General features: G+C 39.6%; 1 protein-coding gene across 10 annotated transcripts in view; it reads right to left on the bottom strand.

The window, feature by feature from the left end:
* The window catches only part of TENM4 (teneurin transmembrane protein 4), a 603,540-nt gene that overhangs the window by 168,123 nt on the left and 407,511 nt on the right, over positions 1–27,906 (bottom strand). For all 10 annotated transcript variants that reach the window (XM_030042633.2, XM_030042636.1, XM_030042637.2 and 7 more), the window contains 3 exons: positions 21,415–21,585; positions 16,240–16,454; positions 10,542–10,752 (listed from right to left, as the gene is read on the bottom strand). In XM_030042633.2, the coding sequence (XP_029898493.1) occupies positions 10,542–10,752; positions 16,240–16,454; positions 21,415–21,585 (597 nt within the window). The remainder of the gene's footprint in view (positions 1–10,541; positions 10,753–16,239; positions 16,455–21,414; positions 21,586–27,906) is intronic.

Below are 27,906 nucleotides of genomic sequence, written 5' to 3'. Positions count from 1 at the left end.
TCCCAGTTGCAGAGCTTGCAGTCTTGTTTATTTTTCAAAGAAATGATGCTACTCGATTGAATTTCACTGCAGGGTAGGTTGGATTCTAAGCCTAGAGAACTGTCACCTGCCCTTGTAATTGTGATAACAATGCCAAGGGAGACATGGAGGTGAGAGGGGATAAAACAGGTTTCAGATATCTCGAAACATCAGACTTGACATTATGAGCCAAAAAAACAGAAAGGGAGAAAAAAATGCCCTGGAAACAAAGGAAACGTGGAAATGCTGGGTCTGGTATTCTCTTGCTCCTCCTTTTCCTTCCCCAGCTGAAGTTTGAAAGGACTGATTCCTTCTTATGGTACATCCTCACCTGCTGAGATTTCGATTTTCCTGCTTCATTTGTGTTTTATAAGGCTTTTACATTTCTAGCTCAAGTAATCCACACCTGGCAGCCAGGGATGTGAAAGTCTTGACAGCATCATGGAAACTCAGTCATTATTTCTGAGTGCTCTTTCACAGTTTCCTCTTCTGTAGGGCACCTAGTGTGATGCTGATACTGCTAATGCCACTTGATGTTGTGCCAGATTTTGATTTTTTTTTTTTTTTTTTTCTTTTTCTGAAGGCTGGGAGGTCTGTTTTAATTAAAGATCCATGCATATAACCCTGTTTTGCTCTCATATCCCAGTGGAACTCTAACCTTCACATGCAGCTATAAGGATGCTAAATTAGGAAAAGGGCAACAGGCAGGCAGTCCTTTAAACAACTCCTTAAATCACTCCTGATTCTGGAAAGTCAGCGTGAAGTACAGTAATCACAGTATCCAATTGCATGTTATTCTGCCCCCACTTTTTTTTCTGTAAGAACTTTTAAAAAAAGCAATTGGCAATGCCAGGTACCCCACATCTCCATCAGCGTACTCGCAGCAAATACCTGCTCCAGCCAGCAGTGACTCTAGAGGGTGGATCGTTTTACAAGGCGATGGTGAAGCACAAAAGGTTTGGCGTTCAGGATCAATTTGGGTTGCCTATTGAAATCATCAAGAGCTGCTGAGTTTGCCAAATTTGACAGTACATCATGTGAGCACATTTCCCCTGAGATGTCTGTACTTTTGCTTCTAGGCCTGGCTTGAGATAGCTATCCAGGTACTCGAATGGCTCTCACCACAGTAATGTCAGTCTTTCTCACACTATTTCAGGCACATTCGACTCCAGGCCCAGCTGGAAATACTACAAAAACAGCTTTTTTGTGCACTATTTTTGAACTTCTGTTCTACAGAAACAGGGACCAAGTGGGAATAGTTTGGGGAGTAAATAAAGAAGAGAACAAGCCCGAGCATTTCAGAAGCGTATGCCACATTTGGTCTGAATTTGGTTTGCCCTTTGAGAGCGAGCTTTATCTCACTGATTCATTCCTTTCTCTTACTGCTTGCTTTTTAAGAAGAAATCTTTCCAGTGCAGAATGCCTTATAATCTAAAGCTATCAGATGGTTGAAAGCATAAGGTGTAATGGGATTTCAAAAGCACTTGGGCACTGGTCTATGTATACTACCATTTAAGTTAATGGTAAAATCTCCTTTGACTTCACTGGGACCAGAATGAAAATCCTGCTAATGTATTTCTGCTGTTCATAGGGATATACAGGGAACACTGTTTTCTTCCCTGAGAATGAGAGCAATGCTAAAAGCATAAAAGGGTCTATGAAATACAGTTCTTAAGGAATCATACACTGACCGTCTGAAAAAACCCTCTGTTCTAAATCACTTGAAATGTGATCACAGGTTAGAAGTTAGCCGGGAAAAAAAAAAATTGGTGAATGATTTTAAACAAAGAGTAGCTGTTGGGCTGAAGCCTTCTTCTTCCTTCTACAATGCAGCTTCTAAGCACAGTAACACTTTAATCCAACACTTGTAACATACACATGACAAGGCTGTGGAGATCTAGAAAGACACCTTGCGAACATTTCTTTTCTTCCTAGTTTTCCTTTTTTGCAGCTGGAATATTTTTAAACCTGAATTTCGCTCCAGTAAATGAAACTCTCATGTCCCTAATTTGCCCAAGGGATTGCAAAGAAATTTTTTTTTGTTCCTTCCTACTCTCATAAATTGTTACAAACTAATACAGGAAACAACAATTATTCACCCTTCAGGGTTCAACTTCTGGAGCTGCACTAGCAAGCGGGAAGTTACTTCACATTCAGTACATTACAATTTCTGCTCTTGTAGCTCAGGGCAAGGCTAAAGCTGGCCTTGAGTTTCATTTTAAATGATGTTGTAAGTTGGTGTATTCTAGGGGAAAAAAAGCAAACCATCCTTGCATACACACACAGAGAGGACCTCAGATGTGCTCTCATTTGGTCAAACAAATGCCATGAAACCTTGGCAATGTTATAATTTTGGGTGCATTAAAGATTAAGTTTCATTTTACACAAAGTCTTTGGCAAATATCTCCAGTCTGATAAATGAGGATGTACTGGCTGGAACGACTGATGTCTGAGGTTCAATTAGGTAGGTGCCTGGTGCTGGGGACTTGCCCTCAAGTATGATGCCTGGTCTCCAGCCACTGCTACAGAAAGCCCTGAGTCTCCTCTAGATTTTATGTCAGATCTGCCCCCCGTAGAGACGGCCTCAGTTCCCTGGCACATCTCAGGTGCCGCTGTGCCTGTGCTAGGGCAACTGCATTGAGCTCTCAGTGGTCTTTGATCAGGGCCAGAGAAAAAGCAGAACTTACGGCTCCGTTTCTGCCTCTAGCAGACTCGCTGCACAACCTTGGTCGAATCGTGTTCCTTCTCAGAGCCTCCAGCAAGCCCTCTAGAAATCAGTTCAACATAATTTCTGTAACTCTTTTTCTGAGACTGTTGTAGCACTTACATAAAGAAAGCAGTCACACATCTAATACACAGACCAGGTGTTATCATTTAAAAAGTCAACATATGCCAGGAGTTACTGTACAGACTATGCCCTTCTCATCCCACTCGGCCCCCGTGCAAAAGGAGAGATTGGTCTGGTGACTCCTGAGGTGCCGATGTTGTTGGCTTCTGTTCTCTTTTGTGGTCAATTAAATGCATGCAAGTACATACATTTTAATGCAGCCTTTGGAAAATTAAGTCTTTTAAAAGTCTGTTGTTTAGTACAGAAAGGGTTCTCCTTTTGTTTGCCAAAGTGGACGAGTAACTCCCACAACCTTATTTCTGTGCTTTAGCAGGGGAGCATTCATGGAAAGAAAAGTCTGCACAGAGCTGTTCTAGCAGCTCGGTAATACGACACAGGAATAAAACAAGCTGTGCTTACATTAGCCTGCAGTCTGGGGTGCATGGAAAGAGCTATATACAAAAGTGTAAAAACGAAAACCATATGTACTGTTTTACACATTTCTCCAGAAACCCTCAGATAGCACTATATGCCGTGTTATTAAGGCAGAATTCTGCTGTTCTGAAAAAAAGTGAACTGAAAAAAAGGGACAGAAATAACAGAAAGAAAGAAAAAGGCTTTAACTTCAGTATTAAATAAACCTTTTCTTGACCCTAAAACTAAAGTAATTACCCCAATCAATAAACCTTTTGTACAAGCTCTCTCAGATCAAGAGAACTTGCCTGCCTGCAAACAGCACACTGACAAGCAAGTTCAAGGCTACCAGCCCATGTAAGTACAGATGTAGGCAAAGCTTTTCAAAAGGACAAATCTACCTTCGTTTTTCTACCACTTTAAAGCATGATCAAAACCAGACAAAATCTGGATCATTGAAGACATTCAGACATCTAACTTCTACTGAGATGAATACTTATTGCCATCCAGGCAATCTTTACAAACATGGCTTAATTTCTTTTGTACAACAATATAAATGAAAATATGTGTCTGCTTGTATATTTTTCCCACTCAAATTATCACTTGTAATCATAAGATCTATTGAAAGAGGAGTGTACATATAGGAGCCAAAATAAATAAATAAATAAAACCCACAAGAAAAAGCTCAAGTGTGACATTAAATAAATTATTCCATCTCTGCTTCAAAGCTAAGCTAGCTTTACACACTGTAATTTTCCACTGCTAGCTTTTACTCACAGAGCATCAATGAAGAGATACACTCTGTATGGAAAGAGCAGCTGTGGAAGTTTTTACAGCCAAGTATCTGACCTTTACAGACTTATTATTATTTAATTATCTTTGAGATGTGTCCCTAATTTCCCCTTTATTAGAGATGCCTTACGTCTTCAAAAGAAAAATCCTGAAATAATAATTTTGCCTGCCATTATGGCTTGGGAAGCAGGGTTATTATGTAAGAATTGTTTCAGACACTTGCAGAGAGAAAAAAGGTCATCACAAATAACATCTAGATTTGAAACAATTGGTCTGACTTCAGGTTTCTTGGAAGTGCTGCAGCTCCAGCAGAAGCAGTCAGAAAGCTGCAGGTAACATTTGGGGAACGGTGTGCCATAGGATCATGTACAAACACTACTGACTGAAGCTGAAGGGGATTTAAGAACTGGGAGCAATGCTTAATCTGTTACGAGTCGTCCGAAAAGGCAGACAGGGAGATAAACTCCAACACTGGGACATGCTCATCCCCTTGGCTCACTTCACTGGGAAATGAGACTGTTCACCAGTTTTGGGGAAAATGGTGAAAAGATTAAGGGGGCACTGATAAAGGTATTGTTGACTCCCACGTGCTAAAGTTTTAAGGGCCGTATCACTATCCATCTAAAAACATCATCACTGTTTTACGGAAAATAGCAAACAAAAAATCTCTAGGCACAGGGAGCGCAAAACAATGTTAAAAGTTTCATCTCTGCACAGCCCCGCTTCCATTTCCAGATCCGGGCTCAGGCTATGTTTGCTTTTTATTAAGCCCTATAAAGCAAACAGATTTACACATAGGATGGATGAAAAAGTGAAATCTCACCAAGCACACTACTACACCTGCTTTCAGAGGGGAATTCTTGCGGCTCATAGAAAGCTCAGACAGAGGGAGTTCACCCCACTTTTCTGGCTCCCCAAGTGATACCCTACCTATCAGGCTGGGCAGGATTTGGCTAGGATGGAGATGGCAATCTACCGTTTTCTTGCCACCCTTCTGCATGGACTAATTCAATTCCCACTGAAAGACCTTAAGTCCTGTGGCCAGCTGGATGTTTAGTGGAAGACACCCTGCAGTGCTGCAGCATTACCTAAACCTACGCTGTGGATAAGTGTAAGTTTTCAATCAAGCAGACCTGTCAACCTAACGCCATTCATGAAACCAAACTCACAAGGGAAAAAAAAACCTATCACAGCCTGGCAGGGACTCATAAATGCCCTTTTTGCCTCCTGACTGAATTGAGTGACTGTATCTTTTCTAAATACTACCTAAGACCTACAAGCCTTACCACACTTAGAGAAGCTAGGTAAGAACTGAAAGCAGGAAACTAAGTGTCAAAAAAGGGGTGATGGCAACAAGGGTGTATTCAGAAAAAGCATTGACCATCTGATAGAGTGTCTGTCAAGCGAAGGCTTGTAACGGGACACACAGAGCTGAAGGCAAAAAACTATTTGCAGAGCATGCAAAGCTCTGCTGTTATTTTGCAGGAGAGAGATCAATAACATCAAAACTGAAGTTGTGATTTTCCTCCCTGCCATGGCTCTCATATGCCGCTATATTTCTTTTTCTGTGCAGAGCAAGAAAAGAGTTGCAAGTCTGGGAAGGAACAGGCTACTAATTAATTACCTGTAGAAAGTTACCACAAGGTGGAATTGCTCAGAAGTCCCTCTGTGAAACAGAAGAAGGGCTAAGATGACCATACTCATGCAACAGGGGAGAACAACACTTACAGTAACTGAGCACTTCCATGGAGCAGCTGGAGTCTCACTCACAGTTAAAAAGGGTCCTGCAGGATTCAGCAAAGAACTTACTAAACTTTCAGCCTCTTTTGCCGTATATGGTGTAAGGAGAAGTGCAGAAAAGGGTAGCTGGGACATTAAAACCACTTTTCCTCATGCAGAGTCCTGAAGATCTAATCATACATGGGGAGGTTTAAGTCAAGTAACTCAGGCATTAAGGAGCTAAAAGAAAGTGTAAGCCAGAACAGATCGCACCCCATGTTAGTCTGCTGTCTCCTAACTCCTCAATATTTACATGAAACCAATTTAAACTTTTCCAGACATTAGCAAAGCAAGTGTAAATACTGTGAATGGGTTTGAGACTTTGGATCACACTTATGCATCCCCTCTGAACTGGAAGTTGATAAAGTTTAAGTTAGCCTACACATAGGCAGCAAAATAAGGGACGCACATCTGAGTTACTCAAGCTCTTCCTTTTCCCTTTGCTAAGAACAAGCTAAACACAAAGGCAATTTCACTCAGAGCTAAGGAAGTGTCATTCTTGTCACCTCTCACACAAGGAGGGTTCCCAGTCCCATGCTTGCCTCTGTGCCCTGTAATTTCTTCTCTCCTCTCTTAGCTCAGTCCTACTGTGAAGTGCTCCTCTGTTGGTATCCTTCTTGTGTGTGTACTGCATGGGGGTGGGTTATATTTTAGGCTATTGCAGAAGGGAGCTTGCCTTTTGATGTGTATTGCAAAGTGCTGTATGTGCTGGCAGCCCCTTATAAATAACACCGCCAGCTTGCTTTGCACTTTGATGGAGGGAAGTACTTACAGTAGTTTTCTTTACGGATAGTGGAGGGGTCAGGAGGAACAACGGTCCTTTCCTTAAACTTAAGCGTTGTCTCTTGCAGAACATAAAAGTGAGAGAAAACCTTGCATCCTATCATGGGTGTTCTACATGTGCTTCCTGTTGGGTGACATGCTGGTAAACAGAGATGCTCTCCTCTCACAGACAGCTGATTTTGCTTTTCCTTTTAATTTCTCAGTGGCCCTGCACAGTCAAGCTTGCCTGAGCTCAGCAGTAACAGCTGCTGGAAGACTCTTTCTCTCTGACTCTGTAGATGCCGTTTTCAGGCTCTCACATGTTCCTTGCTTCTACTGAGCAGATTTTTGGCCAACACCTGTCTCAGATGTGCTGATTCCAGCTGATTCCTCAGCCTACTATTTTGCTCCACTTATACAAGATTGCTCTGAATAAATCACCACTATCAGGCAGAGGTGAATCCACAAGGCGCTTTTCAGAGAAGTGTTTCTATTAGAAATTTCAGAAAGTGCCACCAATGTCATTTACAAAAAGGTTAATGTATTATGGAGAGACCTTGATTGTCCATTCCTTTATAATGTCTTGCATTGTAATTCAGAGGAATGGGATATAAAAAAGCTATTAAAAGCTGAAAACTTTCCCAGAATGATCTTTTTTCCCTCCACCTGACTTGCCTGTATTATGCAGAAGTATAAGCTCTGACAGGCATTACGATGCTGTATTCTCCCCGGGTTTACGTGCAGTGGCATGTAACAGGCACACATTTTGACACCACCTAACTCTTTAGTGATGATGATTCCACATCCTTTTAGAAAACAGGCTAAACTGCCATCTCCTGCCCTCAAAATCAGTGCTAATGTTCCTGAGTGGATTTATTTGTAGCTATATCGGATTCCAAAACTCTATGATAGACAGCCTCACAATTTATGAAATTTACTGTGTTATCAAACTGGGAATACAGATGCTTTTTTTCCATTTTTCTCCAGTTTTTGCTAGAATAATGGAGGCCAAATCATTCCAGACAAGCACTGCACAGTAATTGCAGTTGATATTGTCATACAGAGCCTGCAATGATTTTACTGGCTCTGAAAAGTTCAGTCTGTTGGAATATAGCAGATATACTTGGAAAATCAGCACCCTTTCCATTCAACATTTTTATTGCTGAGGTAAAAGCTATGGTCCTTTACTCAGGTGAGTCCTTACTCACAGGGGAGGTTTGCCTGAAGGAGTCAATGCACAGTTTGGCTTTATGAACTTATCATTATGATCACCATTATCAATTTTGTGCTTTCTACTATTATCCGTGATTATTAATTAATGCTTAATGCATTTTCCCAGCAATTCTATCACCCTTGCAGCATCTCTGGGGAAATGTCACTCTCCTCAGTTTTACATGGTGAGCAGCTGAAGCATAAGGCTAGGCTGGGTCAAAATTAGAACATCAATCAGAATTCAGGAGCTCCAGGCTGCTGGTCCTCTCCTCAGATCACTGGATCCTACTTCTTCCTGCATCACAGCTATACTTTTCAAACACACTCTCACTGTAAGCCCTATGTCAGTGCAATAATAAAGGGAGATTTTTCTACGTGCTCCTGCCACAGAAATCAAATTAAATGGCAGCTTGCCTCTGACAGTCAACACAACTCCTCTGCAGGTTCCTCACCCCACACAGATAGATCTAAGGCTCTCATCATGCGTGACTTGATTTATTTGTTTGGCATTGCAATTTTACACCCTGGTTCATAAACACTGTGTCAGGTTGCTGTATCCTCTTTACTCTGGCACCGACAAAAATTATAACACTACAGTACTATAATATTTATAGACTTAAAATCTAGCAACCATGTCTTGCCAGACCTCATGAATACACTAGAAAGGTTCTGAAGCATTACAGTACATTTACACAAAACACCTGCCTTGATTTTTTTTTAAAACAAGCTGTTGAAATCTAGACTAAGAAGAAAGGTACCAACTTGTTAAGGCTGTTACATTTTTTATGGTACTTATAAAAATTCTGCACTTTTCTAGCCAAAATCTAGCCAAGAAGCCACGTCTTCCTACCTAAAATTCTTACTTATCTCAAGTGAGTTTCAAAGTGCATAGCTTGTACCTAAACAGTTTTTCCTGTACGCTATAGCTTTGTGTTGATATACAGCTGCCAGCGGGCAAAGCGATTCCCACATATGGGGCAAAGTTCTCTCTTGTATAGCAAAAGAAAATTTCCTTGTACTGAAACACAGAATGATTCAAGGTCAACAGGGGATATATAGAATATATCATGGACTGTATATCATGGACTGTTCTGCTTATCATGTGGTCATGAAGGTACAGCAGAGTATAAAAAAAAAAATAGGACTGCCCTAAAGGCAGTCTGACATGCTTCTCATCTGCACCATTCCCCTACTGTTCAAAGGCAAATTAAGAATGTTTTGTCTTCCCCCCCCCCCCCCCCCCCCCCCATGTTAGTGCAACGAGGCCAAGAGAAAAGTCTGGCTAGAACACTTAGCATCACTTTGAAAACAAGAACAACTTGTGACTGTGCTTTAAAAGTGTTTTCTGCTGTGAGAGCCTTACTGATTTTCCTGTGATGGGCAATTTTAAACTGAAGAAATTCTTAGACAAGGAAAAAGAAGTTGCTTTCAGAAGAATACCTGGAAGTTCTTCTGGGCAGAAGGTGGTCGTTGTAAGTAAAAACTCAGATTGCTGAAGGAAACTAAATGAAAGTAAATCCACATTCTGTAGAGCAAGACTTCAATTTCATAAGCTAACATGTAACTATTTCTGGTGTTGCTTAACTGTGAACAGGATTGAACAGGTGCATTTCCAGGTTTTAAATTTAACACAGAGTATTATAGCAGTGTTTCCACTTCTGCATTAGATAAACTTTAGCACTAAAATGGAATATTGGGATCTTAATGACTTTGCTTTAATAAGACCTAAACTTTTAATTAACCTGCCAAGACAAATTACAGCCCATAGCTCTTAGGTAACTATTGCAGACAGCTGAGACTCAACACCAATGTCTCTTCTGGGAGAGGGATTAATGGCAGCTTTGGAATGAGTCTGCTTTTTTCAGCAAAGAAAAAAAGTCCATTAAACAATCACTGTGGCTGGAAGAAAGCTGAGTGCTAGTTTTATGGAGCAATCTTTAAATTATAACCAAATGAATTTGGGTATATGAACTGTTTCAGCAGGTCAGTCAAATTTAAAATTAAATATTATTGAATCAGAAACAGATTCTGATATTCACAGGGTAAAGGAAGAATACCCAGTGTGCTGGGCTGTCAGGCAGCCCACAGGCAGCATCCTTTCCTCCGTGGACAGCAACAAATTGGTGCTTGTGTGCTGAACTGGCAGGGCACTTTACTGCCAGAGAAACTGAGAGACCTGTTTAGTTAATTTGTTCTTCTTAAGAAATCTCAGCTTCTTTCTGTTAGCAAGGAGAAACAAAGATTCCTGTTATTGTGGCTCCTACTGTCAAGCCTTGTAGTGCTCTTTATTGGAGTTTTAGCCCCAGTACTCTGCCTGAACTCCAGCTTGAGTAATTTTGACAGTGCTCAAAGGCAGGACTGTCTGTCACACAAAACTGTCGCATGGTCCTGCCTTGTGCTCTTCAATCATTCCTATACCTCTGCTCCAGAAAGAGAAAAACCCCAACCAACAACAAAAAAAACTAAATAAAAAGAAGATTAAAGGAAGAAAATGAAACAGGGAATTTCAAGCTTCTAATCCATCTTTGGCACTGGGTAGAATCTCATTACGGATATAGTTACTGAAAAGGCCTACAAAATATTTAGGGCCCAACAGTATTCAGCCTGTTGCTAAATACGTTGCCTATAAGCATTCTCTCTGAAACCACACAAAGCTACCATGTAATTTGAGTATGTGCATTAACACCTGGCCTCAAGGCATATTTAGGAGTTTAGGAATAATACAGGAAATCCTTACCAATAGCGGTAGTAAGAAAAGAAACTACTTCCGACTCCTTGCCATCATTGTAGAAGGCTAAATGCCATATTCCTGAATCTAAATACTGGATAAACCCTGTCTCATGGCTGGACAGGGGCACAAAAGCTCTGTGTTGCCGCTGAGGTCCTTCTAAGCTTCTCGCCTCCTGTGTCAGTAGACGTCTTCCATCAAGGAGCTCGACAAAGTCAAACTGAAACATAAAAAAGAGTGATGTTTGTCTGAGGCTTCCTCAAGCTTAGTCTCTTGCTCTGGGTTTGTCCTATGAGGGAGACAGACATACTTCGCATTGAGTATTAGAAACGTACACGTACAGAAGCATCATAAACAGGATTTTCTCTGGTAACTCAAGTATGTTCCTGGACCACCTGCAAGTAACCATTTTGTAAATAACTAGTATATGAATGTATTTTTCCATAATGACATGAATCAAGAAATCATCTTTATTTAGAATGTGACTTGGGGCATATTGACCCTACTGATGTGTTCTCATTCTGTAGAAACATAGGCAGGGAAACATGAGGTCCAGGAACCATGTCTAAATTGCACTGTAAGTATGATGATAAGAAGCTTATTTGTCAGCTTCTTTGTGTCTTGGCTAATAAGGAAAATAGACAGAAAAAATGTATCTAGCCGAACCGGGTCATTTGCCAGAATTGTTATGGGTCACCAAGGAAAAGATAAGAGGTATCTGTAAGTAAATTCTGGTAGGGGTTTTGCAGAAGTATTTTCCTTAGCCAGCAAGGGTTTTATCTTAAAGCAATAGCAAAAGTGGTTAAAAGATCATAGAAGACGAAGATGGAAAAGAAATAAAGTAACATACAAAAGTCCCATTTAGGGGGTGGCTTTTGGAAGTTTTCCTCAAAAGGACGTATTTAATTTTTGCCAGGGTAACTTAAGCTGAACAACTGCTTTGATTTTGCTACTAGTATTGCAACTACCTTTAGTTCCCTATTTAAATAACTTTCCACTGACTTTCTGCAATAATTGTATTTTGTCAGGTAATATATTAATGGGATGAGTCAGATACAAGCCTAGCAGGCATCACAAATGTGAAGTGAACCTTATCTAATCTGAGTTTTATTGTGTGTTTGGGTGAACAGGACATCTTGAGAGCAGAATCCAGTAGTTGAGGCACAGCTTAGCTTTTCTGTTCCCTGACTTCACTTGGTTTTGCCTTTCTCATCCAGCTGGTCAAATAAGCTTGTTGTTTTGGGCAGGAAGAAGGAAAACAGGCAGAAAGAAACAAAACTACTTATTTTTGTATCAGTAAATGTTGCTGCACTGAATGGTTGCTGAGTGTTGGCTGAGTGTGGCAACAATATTTAGGCTTCCTAACCCTTTTGACTTTACTGCAGCGAAATCTGAGTGCTTCTCTTATGTTATTAAGTTGTCTCGTATGGTCTTCAAAGTCAAGCAAGATAAGAACTTGATGACATGTTCTTTCCTCTGCAGTCATTGCTAAGTTAAAAAAAATTAAAAGTTTTTATTTCCAACAACATGTTGAGAAATAAGCTATATATGACATAGCTTGCACAGGAAATGATAAAATTTGTCTCTGTATTTTTAATTATTTATTTACATGAAATAAGTTTTGAGCCTTGCTTTAATTTTTTTGCTATATTTCTCTATACAGATCTCTCAACTTTGGTGCTGAAGTGTCCTTTGAGAACGTAAAAGCTGGCACACCTGCAAAGGGCATTCCTTTTGGGTGTATATCCAAGTTAGCTTTGTCAGAGACAGTTTCTGTTTTGAAAAAATATAATGTAAATACAAATTATAAAAATATACAATATAAAATATAAAATATAAAAATACATAATTAAAAATGTAAGTTTCTGTTTTGAAAAAAAAAAAAAAAAGATTTAGCGACTTTAAGTTTAAGAGAATACTAGTGAGAGGTTGGTTTGAATGACACTTTGCGAGCCAGGTGTTTGTAGCCACTCTGAGGATGAGCTATGGCCTAGGCTGATTCCTCATCAGGTCTCAAGGTGGCCATGACTGAGAAGGGCAGTGACAGAGGACATCGCGGTGCTGTCTGGTTGCTGGGAATGTCTTAATGGAGTTGAATTTGACTGAGGAATACATTGGCCAGGTGTACTAAAGAAGTAAAAACCAGTAAGAGAAAAACCTATTTATTTCCATTTCCATTTTGGAGCATGATGGAACAGACTGACTAGATTTTTAAAAGGTAACTGCAGACACCATAGGTAAAGTTCATCTCCTCAAGTGCTGACATCTCTGTGGCAGCTTGAATTAGTTTTCTAGAACCACTGGATTGCAGTCAAAGAAAGAGACACTTCTAGAATGCAATCTGCCTCATCCTAAAGTTGACAACTAAGAAGTTTCCTGTGAATTGTGCTTTACAAGCATCCATTTCTTGCTACATGCGAGATGTAGATGCTTAAAGCTTAGTGAGATGAAAACAATTTCAAGGCACCCAGCTACGGTGAGCTGCTGTTGTTACAGTCCAATCTGGGTTATGCTTACTTGGGGCTTCCTGCCCAAAGTAAAAATTTATTTTTATAAAAAATTGCAAGATGCTGCTGAGGATGTTGATGACTTTGCAAACTTACTAGTTACTAGTTGTAAATATTAACTGAACCACAAATGGATTGTGCTTTATTGTATTTTAATACAGGCAGAGATTTTTAATATGAAATTAGAGTTATTGCAAGCAAGGCAATTGTAGATAAAATACCATGTTAGTCAATTCAAATTGTACAAATGGAAAAATGCCTCCCACAAGCTATGATGGCCAATCCCTAAAATCTATGATTTAACAAAATTTGGCCTAGGTTAAAAAGAGTTTAAAAAATGTTTTGATCTAGGAAGATTCAATCTAATAGACCATAATAAAATTGTGTAACTTTTATTATGATTTGTTGAGAAGAACGAGAAGAAATGCCTTTAGTTAACGGTAAACTATCTTAGGTTTCTGCAGGATCTATTTCAAAGACTACAGAAATTTGGACCTTGCACTTTTTTCCTACTTATTAGTGCCCATGTTTGTTGGCAACCTCGACTAGAAGACAGATCACCACAGGCACAGAAAGTTTCCCAAAGAGAATCTGGAATAGTTTGTTAGTTTAGCATGGATAAATATGACTTCTAACATTTTACCAAATTCAGGAATATATGCTAAGGGTCTACAGCCCTGGGATCAATTCAAATATCTGGAAAAAGAACAGACCATGTTAAGGCTCACACTAGAGAAAATGGATTATCTAAACAGAAGAAATATCTAATTATCTAACACAGAAGAAAACATGATTATCAGCTAGAATTTTACTACTGCCATCAACTAGATAGGCTCAGGATAAATAATTGACCCTTTATTAAATTCTTCCAGGGGAGACTGTATCACTGCTCTAAGCATACATTTTGCCAAAGTCTTATTTATGAAATTCCTTACAAAATTTGGAAATATAAAACTCATTGGGTAGATTTATGGGATGCAGCAGATACTCTGGATTATGCAAAAGAAAGATGAGATTTATGTAATATGTATTAACTATGAGAGACAAGTTTACAATTTCAACACAGAAAGCAGGTTACCTATTTAATGACTCCTAAGACTAATGAACTATAGTGAGATTAAACATCATATAAAATATATAGGAGAACAATGTTTTAATTGACAACAGGTTTATAAAATAATAAATCTAGGAAAAGGGATAATTTAAAAATGAAATTAAATATTAACAAGTAATAAATTGCTATTGATTCAATATCTGCAGCTTCATTAAGTTATTTCTTCAGAACAGGGTGGGGTTTGTGATCTGTTTCCATTAGTGTACCATGTTTTTTATTGTTTGAATAAAAATGTCCCTCTGGTCATTTTTGGTGATGTTTTGGTCCAGATGATGATTTTTTTATATACTTGGCAGCTCTCAATTAGTGGCTACACAAGAAGCAGCAGTTACAAGGATTCTGAACAAGTGCATTGCCTCCTCCAGCATATAATATTGACAAACATGTGCCACATCCCACATTCAACATCTCATTCTCAGCTCAGGCTTCAGCTGATACACAACCATGCTGTTTTAAATGGGAAATGTCCCGATACTGACAAATCACTCAGAACATCCCAACAAAAATGAGGTTAAAGAAAATAGAGCAGCAATGGTGAAGTTGGTGTGGGCTTCTTAATTGCTTAAAACATTACTACGGTTGGGTGTAGTGCCCTGCTACATTTACAGATTTTGCTTTACATTCAATAGACTTGAAGTTTATGTGTTAAATTTTACATTTGTTATTTAAACAATTGAAACTATTCATGTAATAACTCCTGTTCCATAACAAAAATTAATAATGATAATAAACAAGTAAAATCAACACAGACTTCCGATCTACAGTTAGTATTAGGTGACCATAACTTGAGTTTTTAATTAAATAATACAGGAGTTTTAATTTTTAAATGTTTGAATCTCCACGTAAAAAGAGACTGATTAAAAATTGGCAATAACAGCACTACTGTGTCACTGAATTTATGAGCTGCTGATCCTATTGAAATATTTTTATTCTGCAGAAAAGTAGGCAGAGAAAGTGTAGATTTATGACACCTCTTTGACATAAATAAGTTGCAGGTGTGTTAATATGTAGAAAATACCATATTACCCAGAGAGATTATAATAAACATATTTGTTTGTTCAAAAAGAAAATAGAGGCAGGGTGTTTCTATAAATCTCAAATAGTTGTGTTGGTTGCTAGGCTTTTCAGTTAATAGTGGAGGGCAAGGGTAAGTTACAACATTAATATAAACCTGCTAATACTTTGATAACTTGCTGATGCAAGTGGGAGAAAGATGCTTTGCATTGCCAGTGAGAGTTATGCGCTCATGTATTAATCAATCTGGTTAAAAGCAGCTTAGAAACTGAAATGGAAAGTAGAGAAAATAATGTACAAAATCCTTATTTAAGGGGATGGTTCTTCAGAGCACTTCCCAGAAAGTGATTTCTTGATATGGCTTTTGCCAAGGTGTGTCAAGAAAAGCAGCCACTTTCATTTTAATCCTACAGAATATTAACTATATCTTGATTTCTGCCTAAGTAAGCCTGTGGCTTTCTGTAAAAACTTGATTTTGTTTGGTTATACACCAGTTACTGGGCCCTGACCAATCTCAGACTAATCTGACAGTCAACATGCATAATGTCAAGAGTTGGTTCAAGGCATTTCAGCACAGAAGACAAAAGTGAATCTTGCTCCCATGAGGGTGAGCGACTGTAGTCTTGCTGCTCTTACCATGAGAGGGGAAAGGCAGAGGCTGAAAGAGGGAGACAGACCTGAGATACACGAGACTGCTTAAGAGATTATTCTTTCTGATGTAGTTTGAGTGTGGCTGCTGCTGCAAGGGGCACTGGATGGAGAAGGTGATATCTCATGCTGCTAGGAGCAACCAGCTGATACCCTCAGTGACCACCAGCCCTCAAAACTCTTTTCCTCCTCCGGCAGCTTGCTGCCTTAGGCAACTGCCTGCTTTGCCCGTGCCTACAGCCCACCAGGTTAATGTGTGTAAATTTTGCCATTGTCGCTTGATTATCTTTCTCTGGATAGATGACCTTTAACATCTTGCAAGCATGCAACAAATTCTTGAAAGAAATAGCTGAAATAAAACAATAAGCCGTAGGAATATACATTTTAAGACAACTATTATTTAATTGAAATGAGGTCCCATTACCTGTGTATGTGATGGCGGGAGGCCTTTTCTGCCATAGATGCCAACCAGAGCAGCCTTTCCTAAAGACACATTGAATTTCAGATGCACAGGGTGGTCGATGAACACCTGAGATCTCCAAAAGATACCAGGAGGGATCTTCTGTGTGGCTCGTCTGCCAACATCAATTTCTCCAGAGTCTATAAAACTGTCGTCTGGAAAGAAACTACTGGGCTTTCCTGCCAAAACACAGGAACAAAAATCTTGGATTAGCCTTCGATCCTAAAGTAATGCAATCATACTGGTATCTCTGACACTGATCTTGAGAAACAATCTATTAGTGTCCTAGGTCTTCAGGGTACTTTGTCTAGCCAATCCATATGATTATGGGAGGAAAACCAGCAGGGTTACTCCTGGCTTCAGTAACTGTTTTGTTTGAAAACATGAACATGGGAAGAGGAACCTGGAGAAAAATGGCCTTTTGTTTAAATTGTAACACCAAAGAGTGTGTAATTACATTCTGAAGATAAGAATAAATCATCTGACAATATATCCTAAACGAGTATAAGCTCACGGATGGAGAAGTCATCATTACATTAGCAAAGAGAAGTGTAGTAAGAGTGAGGTAGACGTGTCACAGAAAGGAATGGTAGAGTGGAGAACAGCAGCATGAATGATGCCTAAGTGGGGAACGGAAAATGTTTCTCTATTAAATTAATTCTTGACAGTGGTAACAGTATTTGAAATTTGTTCAACAGTCAAAAAAAAGATAAAGAAAAAAAAGGACTGAGAAAAATGAAGGAAATCATACCCAGCACTTGATAATATCTACTAAGAAACATGAGAGGTTTTAATTGGGTTTCAATAGAATCTGTAAAGTGTGTTATGATTATCCATCTTCTTGCAGAAGACAAGCAAATGGAGGCATCTGCTTCTTAAAGCGACTACCAGGTTGGAGAGCCTGGGTATCCAGATGGCAATCAGTACATGCCATAATATCCAAGGGAGTCAGCAGAGAGCTCAGCATCCCTGGAAAACACATCTGAGAAATTTCAGATTAGAAATTCATACACAGTTCTCAAAACTGGTGACCGCTTCAAAAAATCTGGACTCAAAGGAAGCCCAGGGAATGAGGGGCAGAATGAAAAATAAAATGCCAGAATGTTGCCTTTTCAGCCTTTGCTATAAGCAGCGGCCACAGCTTTACCTGCAGTGCATAAAGACGGTGAAGGAGGCAATTGCTTAGCAAAGACCCTTTAGTTAAGGACACTTCTAGTTGAAAGTATGCAGTAAAGATTTGGCTTTAGTAAGGAGAGCACCATGTCACCAACAAGGACTAATAATTAATTTTAGAAATTCAAATAAATTTGTTATCTCATTTCCGTGCCATTACAGCACACTACTCTCTGTTTGACAGATCAAGCAATTCTAACAAAAGGAGAAGGAAACGTTCAGGAACATACAATCTTTTGTAGGAAAACCACATTGTGAGATTTTTTTCTTCCAGAACCTACATTTGGGAAACAGGAAACAAAAAGATCTTTCCCCACGCATCATGAATTCAAGTCAAATAGTCTTAGAATTTTTAGAATTTACTTGCCGTGTTGAAAAGGTGATTGGTAGAACAACCTTTCATTTTATTGTTTCAAATTATAGTATTTCCTTTAATATTATATAACTTTAACTACAATATTTCCTTTAACTTCTCCATATACCATCCCAACATAAACTCTCCAGGAAAAAAGATGTAAATTGTTAGCTGTCTCTGAAAAACCATATAGAAATTATATGCATATTAACTGTTAACAAAACAAGTCCCTGAAGGTGTTTCTTTGTAGGATGGAGAATTTTTCTCTCTTCTTTTTTTTTTACTTATGTAAAACTTTTTAGCAGAACTTTTGGTCCCAATAATACTAACCCCTGATTTAAAGTTAGCAGCTGCTCAAGTACACTGTTGGAAAGGGACTTGATAGCATGTTTCATTTCTGTGCTATCTTTTGGCAGAAGTTTTATGCATACAAGCACGTCTAGAAAGCAAAGGCTGTATACATGTTCATAGAAAAAAAGCTACTGGTAATTTTATAAGATCCTCATTTATCTTTGTTCATCGCAATCAAAAAAATACAGGGGGAAAATCTGCCGACTTTTTATCCTTTTTTAGTCAAAGTGTATATTAATAGAAATAATCAGAAGCAGCTTAGGTAAATGGACATACTTTCCGAATAATTTTGTGCTGATAGAGTACAATTGTACAATGAAAATCAACTAGCTTGATTCTGAAGGGGATTACTGTATCAACTGGATTGTTAATATTTATTTGGCATACTAAAAATTACTTTTCACACTGTCAGGATTAAAGGAAACAGTTCCCATGTCTTCATGCAAAGTTTCTTATTCCATTATTGTAAGATGAAAAGATTCAGAATTCTAGTAAAAAATAGCTAAAGACATCACATGTTTTGGTTCAAATGAAGGATATATTTTTCTGATTACTACTGACATGTTTTATAGATTCTTAGAAATTCAGATGAAAACCTAAAGTATTTGATATGCACCCTGATTGTTCATTAATAAAGATGGTACATCGGAGTGATCAGGGAAGGTGAGAATTTAATATGATAGATGTTGCTATGCAAGAGAGAGCCTGGAGAAAATGAGCACAGTATGTATTCTGCCCGTATAGAGAGCAGCGCTTGCTCATGCGAACAAAAATGCTTCTGTGATTGCAAAAGACAATTTCACAGAAATAATTGTTTGTACACACAATTACAAAGTTTGTTTCCTCTTGGTGGACAGTTGTATGTCTGAGAAGCTGATATCCTAAGAGCTGTTATATCATGTTGCCAGCGGTTGACATTTATCCTGATACAGAAGTCCAAAGAAAGGCTCTCTTCACTAGGCTGAATTCTGTCCCTGATATCCATCGTGTTTCATCAGTTTTAGCCTAAAGTAAGATCAGGCCATATGGACTGGATACTTCATAAAGAAAGTACAATAAGAAAGCAATTTCAGCTTCTAATCAGAAATTAGGTTTTAATCAGAATATCTGTCTCCTTAAAATTAACTTCAGGTCTGAATTCTTAATTGGGCTGTCAATTACTTTGCTCTTTCCACACATTACCTTGAACTTTTTAGTTGCCGTAGCAACCATTCCTAATTTATTTGGATATCAAAATGAACTATTTCATTTCAGGCCTTGCTGAATCTGCTTGTATTTTTGACAGCAACGTACCCTGACTCATGAAAACACTTAAGAACACACATTTCTCTGACTTCAATCGCAGTTAATTACATGCTTGAATATAAGCATGTGATTAAGTGCTTTGCTAAACAGGGATGGGCTTAAACACAGGTAAATGCTGGGCTGGAGCACAGCCACAGATGAGAAGGAATGACTATTACTGAGAATTGGCAAGATGTTGGTAATGATTCATTCAGATCAGCTGTAAGGATATTATAACACATTCCAGCCTATTTCACTGTGATCAAGAAGACTTTCAAATACATTTCAATCCATTTTTTAATAAATTTCAATCACATACATTCTGGTTTAGAATAGCAGCCATACAACGCTGCTAGTCCAGAATTAGTTGCGTAGTCACCTGATGGGGAGAGAGATGCATTTTAAGGCTGGGCAGTGTTACTCCTGCAATAAAGATGTTGTTCTGATGTGTTTTTTTAGTCAGGACAAGATATTCTCCTCTAAAGCCTACAGATTCCCCAAGATCTATATGAAGCACTAACTTGAGGGGTCTTCTAATGATATAACTAGGGTATTTCCCAGATTTCTCTTTTAGCAGAGCTTTTTGGCAGCAATTAAAACTTCTACTGATGTCACTGTAAGCATGGCTGAAAAAGAAATCAAGTGGAGGTCTTTGATTTGGATGGCAGCTTTGGATACATCCATTTATTTTCATTTTGACTTTTAAAAGGAAACAGACAGATCAAAACTAGATGTTTCAAAAATAAAACATATGGCAAGTTGGGGGGGGGAAAGGATCTGTCATGAAGTATTTTTGAACACAACAGCAGGGATATCTGCAGCTTGCTGTACTGGCTAGTAAGGTTTGCTGAGAATAACCTGCTGAGCTGATTTTTCCTTATAGCAACTTGATGTCAGCCATCAGTTGCTAGTAAATACGCTGTTTTAAGGAACACACATAATTATGGCCTTTACTTGGACTAATAAAGACAGATAAGCTCTTAAAGAAAGAAATGCTACAATTAATTTAAATTAAACATGTAAACATGGGCTCTCAGCCAAAGTCTAGGGAACTCTGTGGAAACTTTTGAGTTCAGTAAGTTGCCAGAACAGTAGCATACTTCTTATCTCTTACCCACAAAACTTCCTCCCCTAAAATAACTACCAAAAATAGCCAATGACATCAATTTTACTGGGATCTGTTAACCTCGTATAAAGAAGCTTGACACACAAACAAAAAAGCTTTCTGAAAATTCAAATTTCACATTTCTCCAGCTAAGTCTTGGGAAGGATAAACCACCTCTCCTTTGCAGAACTTACAGATACTTTTGGCAGTGCTGCCTCTATACGAAGCACAGTAAGATGTAAAGCTGCTGGATAATGCACTGCTGAATTGACATCCCATCAGTTGCTTCTAATTTCAGTTAAAATTGCAAGCTGTCGACACCATGATACTTTGTGGAGACTAGGCCTTTTACCTGGCTGCTTTTGCAAAGAGATGACCAACTCTGGAGTGCCAAAAGTCACAGTGTAATAGCTCTTAGTAAATATTTTGGTCCTCAAAACATTTGGTACTAGGTGGCAACAAGTAGGCAAATCCAAACATTTTTGTACTGTTGTAGAGAAAGCTTGACCCAATGCTCCAGAAATTGTTTAATTTTCAAGACGCAATTTTTTCCCATGAAAACAGCCACTCAAGGCAGGGTTTTCATGACGGCCTTCTGTAGCCTGTGAGATATGGTACAGATGGTTCTGCCTTGAGAATGCCTTAGATGTGTGGTGAGGGTTGCACACAGTTTTATCAGATTAGCGGACATCAGAAGGGTATGAAACTTAGAAACATACGGAAACAAGACCGATGACTACTAGCTCTAGACGTGAAAGACTGGAGAAAGCACCTGATGATGGCAGCATTGAGGGTAATGGAACATGAGATTGGATGGCTGGAGTTCAGAGGCAGACAGAAGACTCACAACATGGACACACACCAACCATACCTTCACTGGTTCCTTTGCCTTTCCTGTCAGGTAACTCTAACCCTGTGCCCCCCGAAGGATATAAGGAGACGTCCGTTGGCACTGGCCAACTGCTGGCTGTGTCTTCCGTGATTTCATACATCTGCCCTTCCATCGGCTGCAGGTGCCAGTTTAGGCCAAACAGGTGCATGGCTGTGGTGAGCAATGAGAAAAGTCATCTTTTTCTGTTTGGGAGAGTTTCAGAACTATAGGGGCAGTTTCTAAACCCTTGTTTCCCTGCCTTATTAGTGGTCATTGCTTTAGGACAAGAACGGGATTAATGTAATTAGACAGCCCCTGCTGCTTCTACCATACCAACTCCCTAAGTCTTTCCACCCACTTAAACTTGTTTTGGATCACCTGTACCAATCCATTCTGCTTCTTCCAGTAGAACCACTCCTGACCCGTTGTCAGCATGAGAGAATAACCAGGCACAATGTTTCAGAAAGGTCCCAAGGCTGGGGTGACAATGCCGTGAACACAGAAATACAAGGAGTATTATTTACCAACATGCCAACGAATACCAGGAAACCGCACTCATTTGTTTTGCTGTATTCATAGCGTACTATATAAGTTCTTTTTTTTTTTAAACCCACCAATTATACACAGAAGCTCTTATAGACATCTCTGACAATTTTTCCTGAATAAGACCAAGTAAAAACTAAGGCAATTTAAGATCCATCTTGCACACATGCCTTTGTGCTCAGCACCAGGAATGCGAGTGACTGACTGAGCCCTCCTTAGTACAACTCAGCTTCTCCTATTCAGATCAAAGATATATCCTCAAGATTTGAAAACAAGCAGCACCACTTAGATTTGTGTGATATCAGGGCATAGCTCTCTGTAGGTTTCTGGGCCACGCAAAGTCATCCAGTGCACACATGAATCTATTTCAAGGCATTACATAAAGACAAGTGAAGTTAAGGAACAAGACAGAATACTTAAAAAGAAAACACATGTATGAGGAGTATGGAAAATCATATGCTTATATAACTAATACTTGCCCCTTGAAAATATAAAGCAAAAGAATGTGGCTTCCCATATCGGTTCTTCCGTCCCCAACATAAACATTTCATACTCAATCAGTATCCAGTTTAGCTTCAGGCTCTAGACAGCTAAATAATCTGATATTTGCTACACTTGGAATGATGTTTCTTTTTTAAGGGAACGCCTTGATATTTTACACTATAATTTCTCCAAGAAACTGTACAATGGCACTAGCATCACAGTCACTTACCATAAACAAACCAGTAAAGAAATAGAGCATTTCCATTGCCTATAGTTCTCATTTTATTCACAAAGATACATCTGAGCTTGGCAAACACTGTCAGGGACAAGTGGTTAGTTTATTTAAGCCTGTGCGTCAGGAACAATATTTTCAAAAGGATTGAAAAGTAATCTGAGTAGTTCTCCAAAACCAGCATGTTTACGTAATTTAGGAAAATCAGTGATTTTTTCACTTCAGTCTCAGTTAGGTCATCTATCATTTACTAACATGAACAAGTTTGTCTTTGCACTACTACAACATCACAAAACACAATGAGAGCAGAACTCTCCTTTTACCACGTAAGCGGGGACTGAGTTTGTTAACAGTGTCTTAACCATTCAGGAAGAAAATACTCTCCTAAAACTCCCAAACAGCAAGAAAGCACAGCAAGGAAAGTCTCCTGAGGACCTATTCAAAACTCAAAAATTGTATACAGGTACACATACCAAGAAGGAATGCCACCAACACAACTGCTAATTCAACCAGGACACCTTAGGCAGAGGGGCCAGTATGTTCATCTGAAAAGACTATATGTACTTGGCAGAGAAACTGTGCAAGGGAAGAGAGGAAATCAGACTGGGAGCAAGGAATTTGCATCAAGCATTTGGCATTGCTATGCTTCCATAATATCTTTGTGTTTATATGGCCCTCATCATCTGAATGCCGGGGCACTTCATAGCTATTAACCTCATAAAACCTCATCAGGTAGGAATCTCTTCTTTCTGCTTCACAGAAAGGAAAAAGAGAACTACAGCAGATTAAAGGACTGACTCAGTTCACTTGTTTGGGCATTAAAATGTGGTTGTGTGTTAATTCACTTAACTTTATGCTCACAGGTTCACAAGCCCTAACAGACATTTCATGCCCCCCTCTGCCAGCAGTTTTCGCGCTAAACTCCGTACTGGATGCTGCCTGAGAATGCCATCCAGGCTGGAACCTCTCTCTCCATGGACCAGAGTGTTACCCGGGTGTCGCTGAGCTGTTCCAGAGCTCGGGGGCTTAGGTGGTCTGAGCACGTGCAAGCTCCCACGTTTAACCACATGAATGTTTGTAGTTCCAAGCAGAATGAAAACTGTACTGTTTGCTCCTCCAAACTCAAGCAATCCTAGACAGCAAGCAGTCCGGATGCCTCTGCTGGCTCTGAGTGCTTAATCCCAACTCCATCTACCACATGTCTTCATATTACAATGACTTGCATGAGCTTATACTGGGCATCACTGGTTCAGGCAGGAATTGAGCCAGTGTTTTGGTTTTTTTCACTACACCATTTGACTTGCTCTGTCCTTTGGATATCACAGTCTAAGTGCCACACAAACTCTTAGGAACACATTGAAAGGCCATTGTTTCCCCAAAAGGCCATTGTTTTCCTGAAAGGACATTGTTTCCCCTCCTCTCCTTAGGAGGAATTTGTTGCTTGTAGATCCTTATTTACTGCAAGAAAAGAACTCACCATTGGTTTGGATGTAGTGGGAAAGCTATGAGCACTTCTTTCAGACACGTAAAATGCATTTAAAAACACCTGAGAGGAGATGTCTTATGAAGGGAACAGCTTGCTTCAATGTAATGATAGAACTGGGAGCCTGGAAGCGCTGTGCCTTTTTTGCACATTAGCCATCCCCTTGAGCAAGTGAATCAACCATTCTATGTCACCATTCATTCCTAAATGTTTGCAAAGTGTCTTACAACGTCCCAACATAAAAAATATGACATAATTATCTGTAACATAGATACTGTGTTATCACAGAGAGATAAAAGGCTTGCATTAATATGTTAACTTTTGTCTTTGGTTAATAGATTTTGTCTAAAGTAAAAAGCTTGCTGTGTACATTGATCCCATCACCACATAGATCATAGAATCACAGAATGGTTTGGGTTGGAAGGGACCTTAAAGACCATCTAATTCCAACCCCCCTGCCATGGGCAGGGACACCTTCCACTAGACCAGGTTGCTCAAAGCCCCATCCAACCTGGCCTTGAACACTGCCAGGGATGGGGCAGCCACAACCTCTCTGGGCAACCTGTTCCAGTTCCTCACCACCCTCATAGTAAAGAATTCCTTATATCTAGTCTAAATCTACCCTCTTTCAGTTTAAAACCATTAGCCCTTGTCCTGTCACTACAGGCTCTGGTCAAAAGTCTGTCTCCATCTTTCTTCTAAGTCCCCTTTAAGTATTGAAAGGCTTTAAGAAGGTCTCCAATGATGACCCACGAGAATGAGATCTGTGCACACCATGCATACAGAAGCGCAAAAATCTGAGAAACACAGAGAATTATTTGAAAAGCATTTTGATTACTAAGTGGCTTGAAAAGAATTCAGAAAATGGAGTGCAGAAGCTTGGAGCTAATGTTCTATTGAGGGTTTCTGATTTGTTGTTTCTAAGCACAAAATAAAAGCCTATAAATATCCCCACCCATAAGGCAAAGAGACATCATGCAATTTCTGCTGCAGGTAGGTAATAACCGCAAAAGCCTTCCTGAAACCAGAACAAAGAGTCAGATTTACTTTGGAAACATACTCTGGTAGCAGGTAAGTTATTAGGAAATCACCTGATTAAGTGTTTATCATTACTATCTTTCAAATACCAATAGTGTCTGATTGGCAAGCCGGTGGAAGATTCATTCTTCTGCTTGCTCCCCCTAACTGCCATACTCGTGCTAAAAAGTCAAGTAGTAACAGCAGTGGACGTTTTGGGTCTCTACATCTCAGTGGGATGTACAAAAACTGTTGATGCACACAGTTGTTTAAAGGTTTTAGGAGAGGCACAAATCAACCTTGTTCTGTGCTAAATTGATGCAAAGTTCTTTCTTGTGGAAAAAAAAAAAGATGACCATAACCAAGGAAAACCCTGGAACTATGGATGAGAGGCACAATCATATACTTTGAAGTGTTAATGTTCCTAAAAGCAAAGTGAAGCTGTAAAAATAGTTTGAGATTCCTGATGTTCTCAGTCTCCAGGTCAATGGAACCCACTGTTGACATTTTCTCTGGCTTTTTTTTTCCCCCCTCTGCTCAGCTAGATGTAAGATGTGGCTCACAAAGAGCAAATGCCCTCCTAAAAGCCCCCATGTCCTTCTCTCCCTCCCTCCCCAACATGATGCTCAGTAGATATTCAGTTATTGAAGGCTCCCCATGTATTAAAAGAGCACACTGCAATTAACAATCATTAAAGTGTACCCTTTTGTAAAATACCATGTAGCTTTCACTGCCTAGGAAGCCTCATGACATGCTCTTTGCAGAAGCTTTGGTTATATTTCCCATGGCTAATAAAACTCTTTTGTCTACCTTCTCTTGGAATGGAAACACCACTTAGGGGAAACCCTGCATGTGTCCTCTCTGGGCTGTTTCAGCACCAACAACTTAGATGATATAAAGGCATCTGGGGCTTCTGGCCCATTATGCTCATGTTTTGACAGCAAGTCTTTGACTTGCACAACCTTTTAACTGTAGCTAAGTGCTAGAAAAAAGTGCCCTGAAACTTGCTGAGTGGGTACAGAATTTTCTGTGGCAGAATAAGCCACCTTATCCTCAGTCCTAAGTCACCTCTGGCTGCCTTCTTGGTGGGGAAAAGAAGGAAGCCAAACTCCAATCCTTTCAGGGTTTGATTACTTTGCTGAGTTCAGCATTTCAACCATGGCAGTGTGATGTGGCTATTCATTTGCTGGACTCAGATTCACTTTAGCAAAGCAAATTTACAAACAGTTTAGCATCAGCTGAGCTATTTAACCATCCAAATAAATCAAAGTTCATACTGCTGGAACCAAGTATTCAGGATTATGTTTCTTTAGGTTTTAATACATTATCTCTTTCTGTATTGCAGTATTGCTACTCCATAGCTGTTTGTGGAGGCCATAAGCAACATTAGCTGATGCTAATAAGCCAAATAAAGAGGAACATTGTTTCCAAGTTTGTTTTGAAGAGCCCCAGGCTTTTGGGTATCTTTGCATTATTGCCACTTGCTTATGACACAGCAAAACGCTAAAGTCAAAACAACTTACTCAGCGGAGTAGAGAACAAAGAAACTGGTACAGCATTTAGGATGAAAAAGGACAAAGATAATAATTCACATGGTCAACCAAATGGACATCTCTTGGGACAGGTTGATGGAGCGAAGGAGTTAGCAGAGAGAGGCAGATGATTGTGATAGATCACAGGGAGAAGAAAAGACAAGACTTGCTTACTGAAGCATATGAGACCCCCAGAAACCACACCACTCAGCAAAAAACTGAAAAACACACTGCTGGCCCTTTATTAGCTTGTTGCTTTGCCCAAAGCAGCAAGCTAAGTGTAATAAATAACCAAACCAATCAATTACAATGTTTGAAATTAAGGCTACGGCTGAAGCTACCAGCTGCTTCGATAGTGTTTGTTAATGCGTTCTCCCAGCGGCTCACAGGCTCGGCTGCTGCCTTCTCGCCTGTCCTCTCACAGCTACGTCCTGCAGGTACTGCTGCTGGCCTGGTGATTCCTCACCCGGGCAAAGCTCCTAGAGAAGCTAAGGAATGAATAAAATAGCAACCGTTTTACAGTTAACAACTGATCTTGCCCTGAACAATGAATAAAGAGTTTCTCAGAATGGGAGCTCAACAAAACAACAAGTTAATCATCACCTCCATGAGCGTGGTGCACAGCCAGGATTTACAGCAAGTGCAGAGAGTAAACGGCATGCAGGCAAGACAGAAAGTCTTTTGGGCTTCTCATTTGAAAAACCTAGCCAGTCTCTTTACGCTAAGAATGCTCCATAGTTTGAATCCGTATTTATCTAAGGATGTCAGTATCTTTTGCATAAATAACACAGGGGAGCGCACAAGCTTTGGAAAAGTCAGGCTTCTCCGCCAGCCACTCCACCCCCCTCAGCTCAGCTGTACTAACACTGAGCTCAACCTGGAGAAGAGTTTGGCTCCACTACTTCACTGGTTTCTACGAGCACCTCACTGCACTGGTGACAGCAAAGCCAAAGCCAACACAAGCCAAAGGACCGCTCCTGGTAGGGAGAATGGTTTTCCAAAGCCCCTCAGTGCAGCAGGGGGAAAGGAGAAAACGGGAAAAGACAGTGTGAGAAGGAACACCTGTGAGGCACTGATGCCATAACAAACAACAATAAAAACGAGAAAGAAAGGGGAGGAAGGTGAGAAAAATACAGAATGAGAGAAACTGAGAAAAAAAGAAGGTTAGGAAAGAGCAAAGGAAAGCTAAGGAAAAAAGTAAA

Source organism: Aquila chrysaetos, chromosome 19 (assembly GCF_900496995.4).
Source record: "Aquila chrysaetos chrysaetos chromosome 19, bAquChr1.4, whole genome shotgun sequence".
Taxonomy (NCBI): domain Eukaryota; kingdom Metazoa; phylum Chordata; class Aves; order Accipitriformes; family Accipitridae; genus Aquila; species Aquila chrysaetos.
This window is presented reverse-complemented; position numbering and strand designations above follow the sequence as displayed.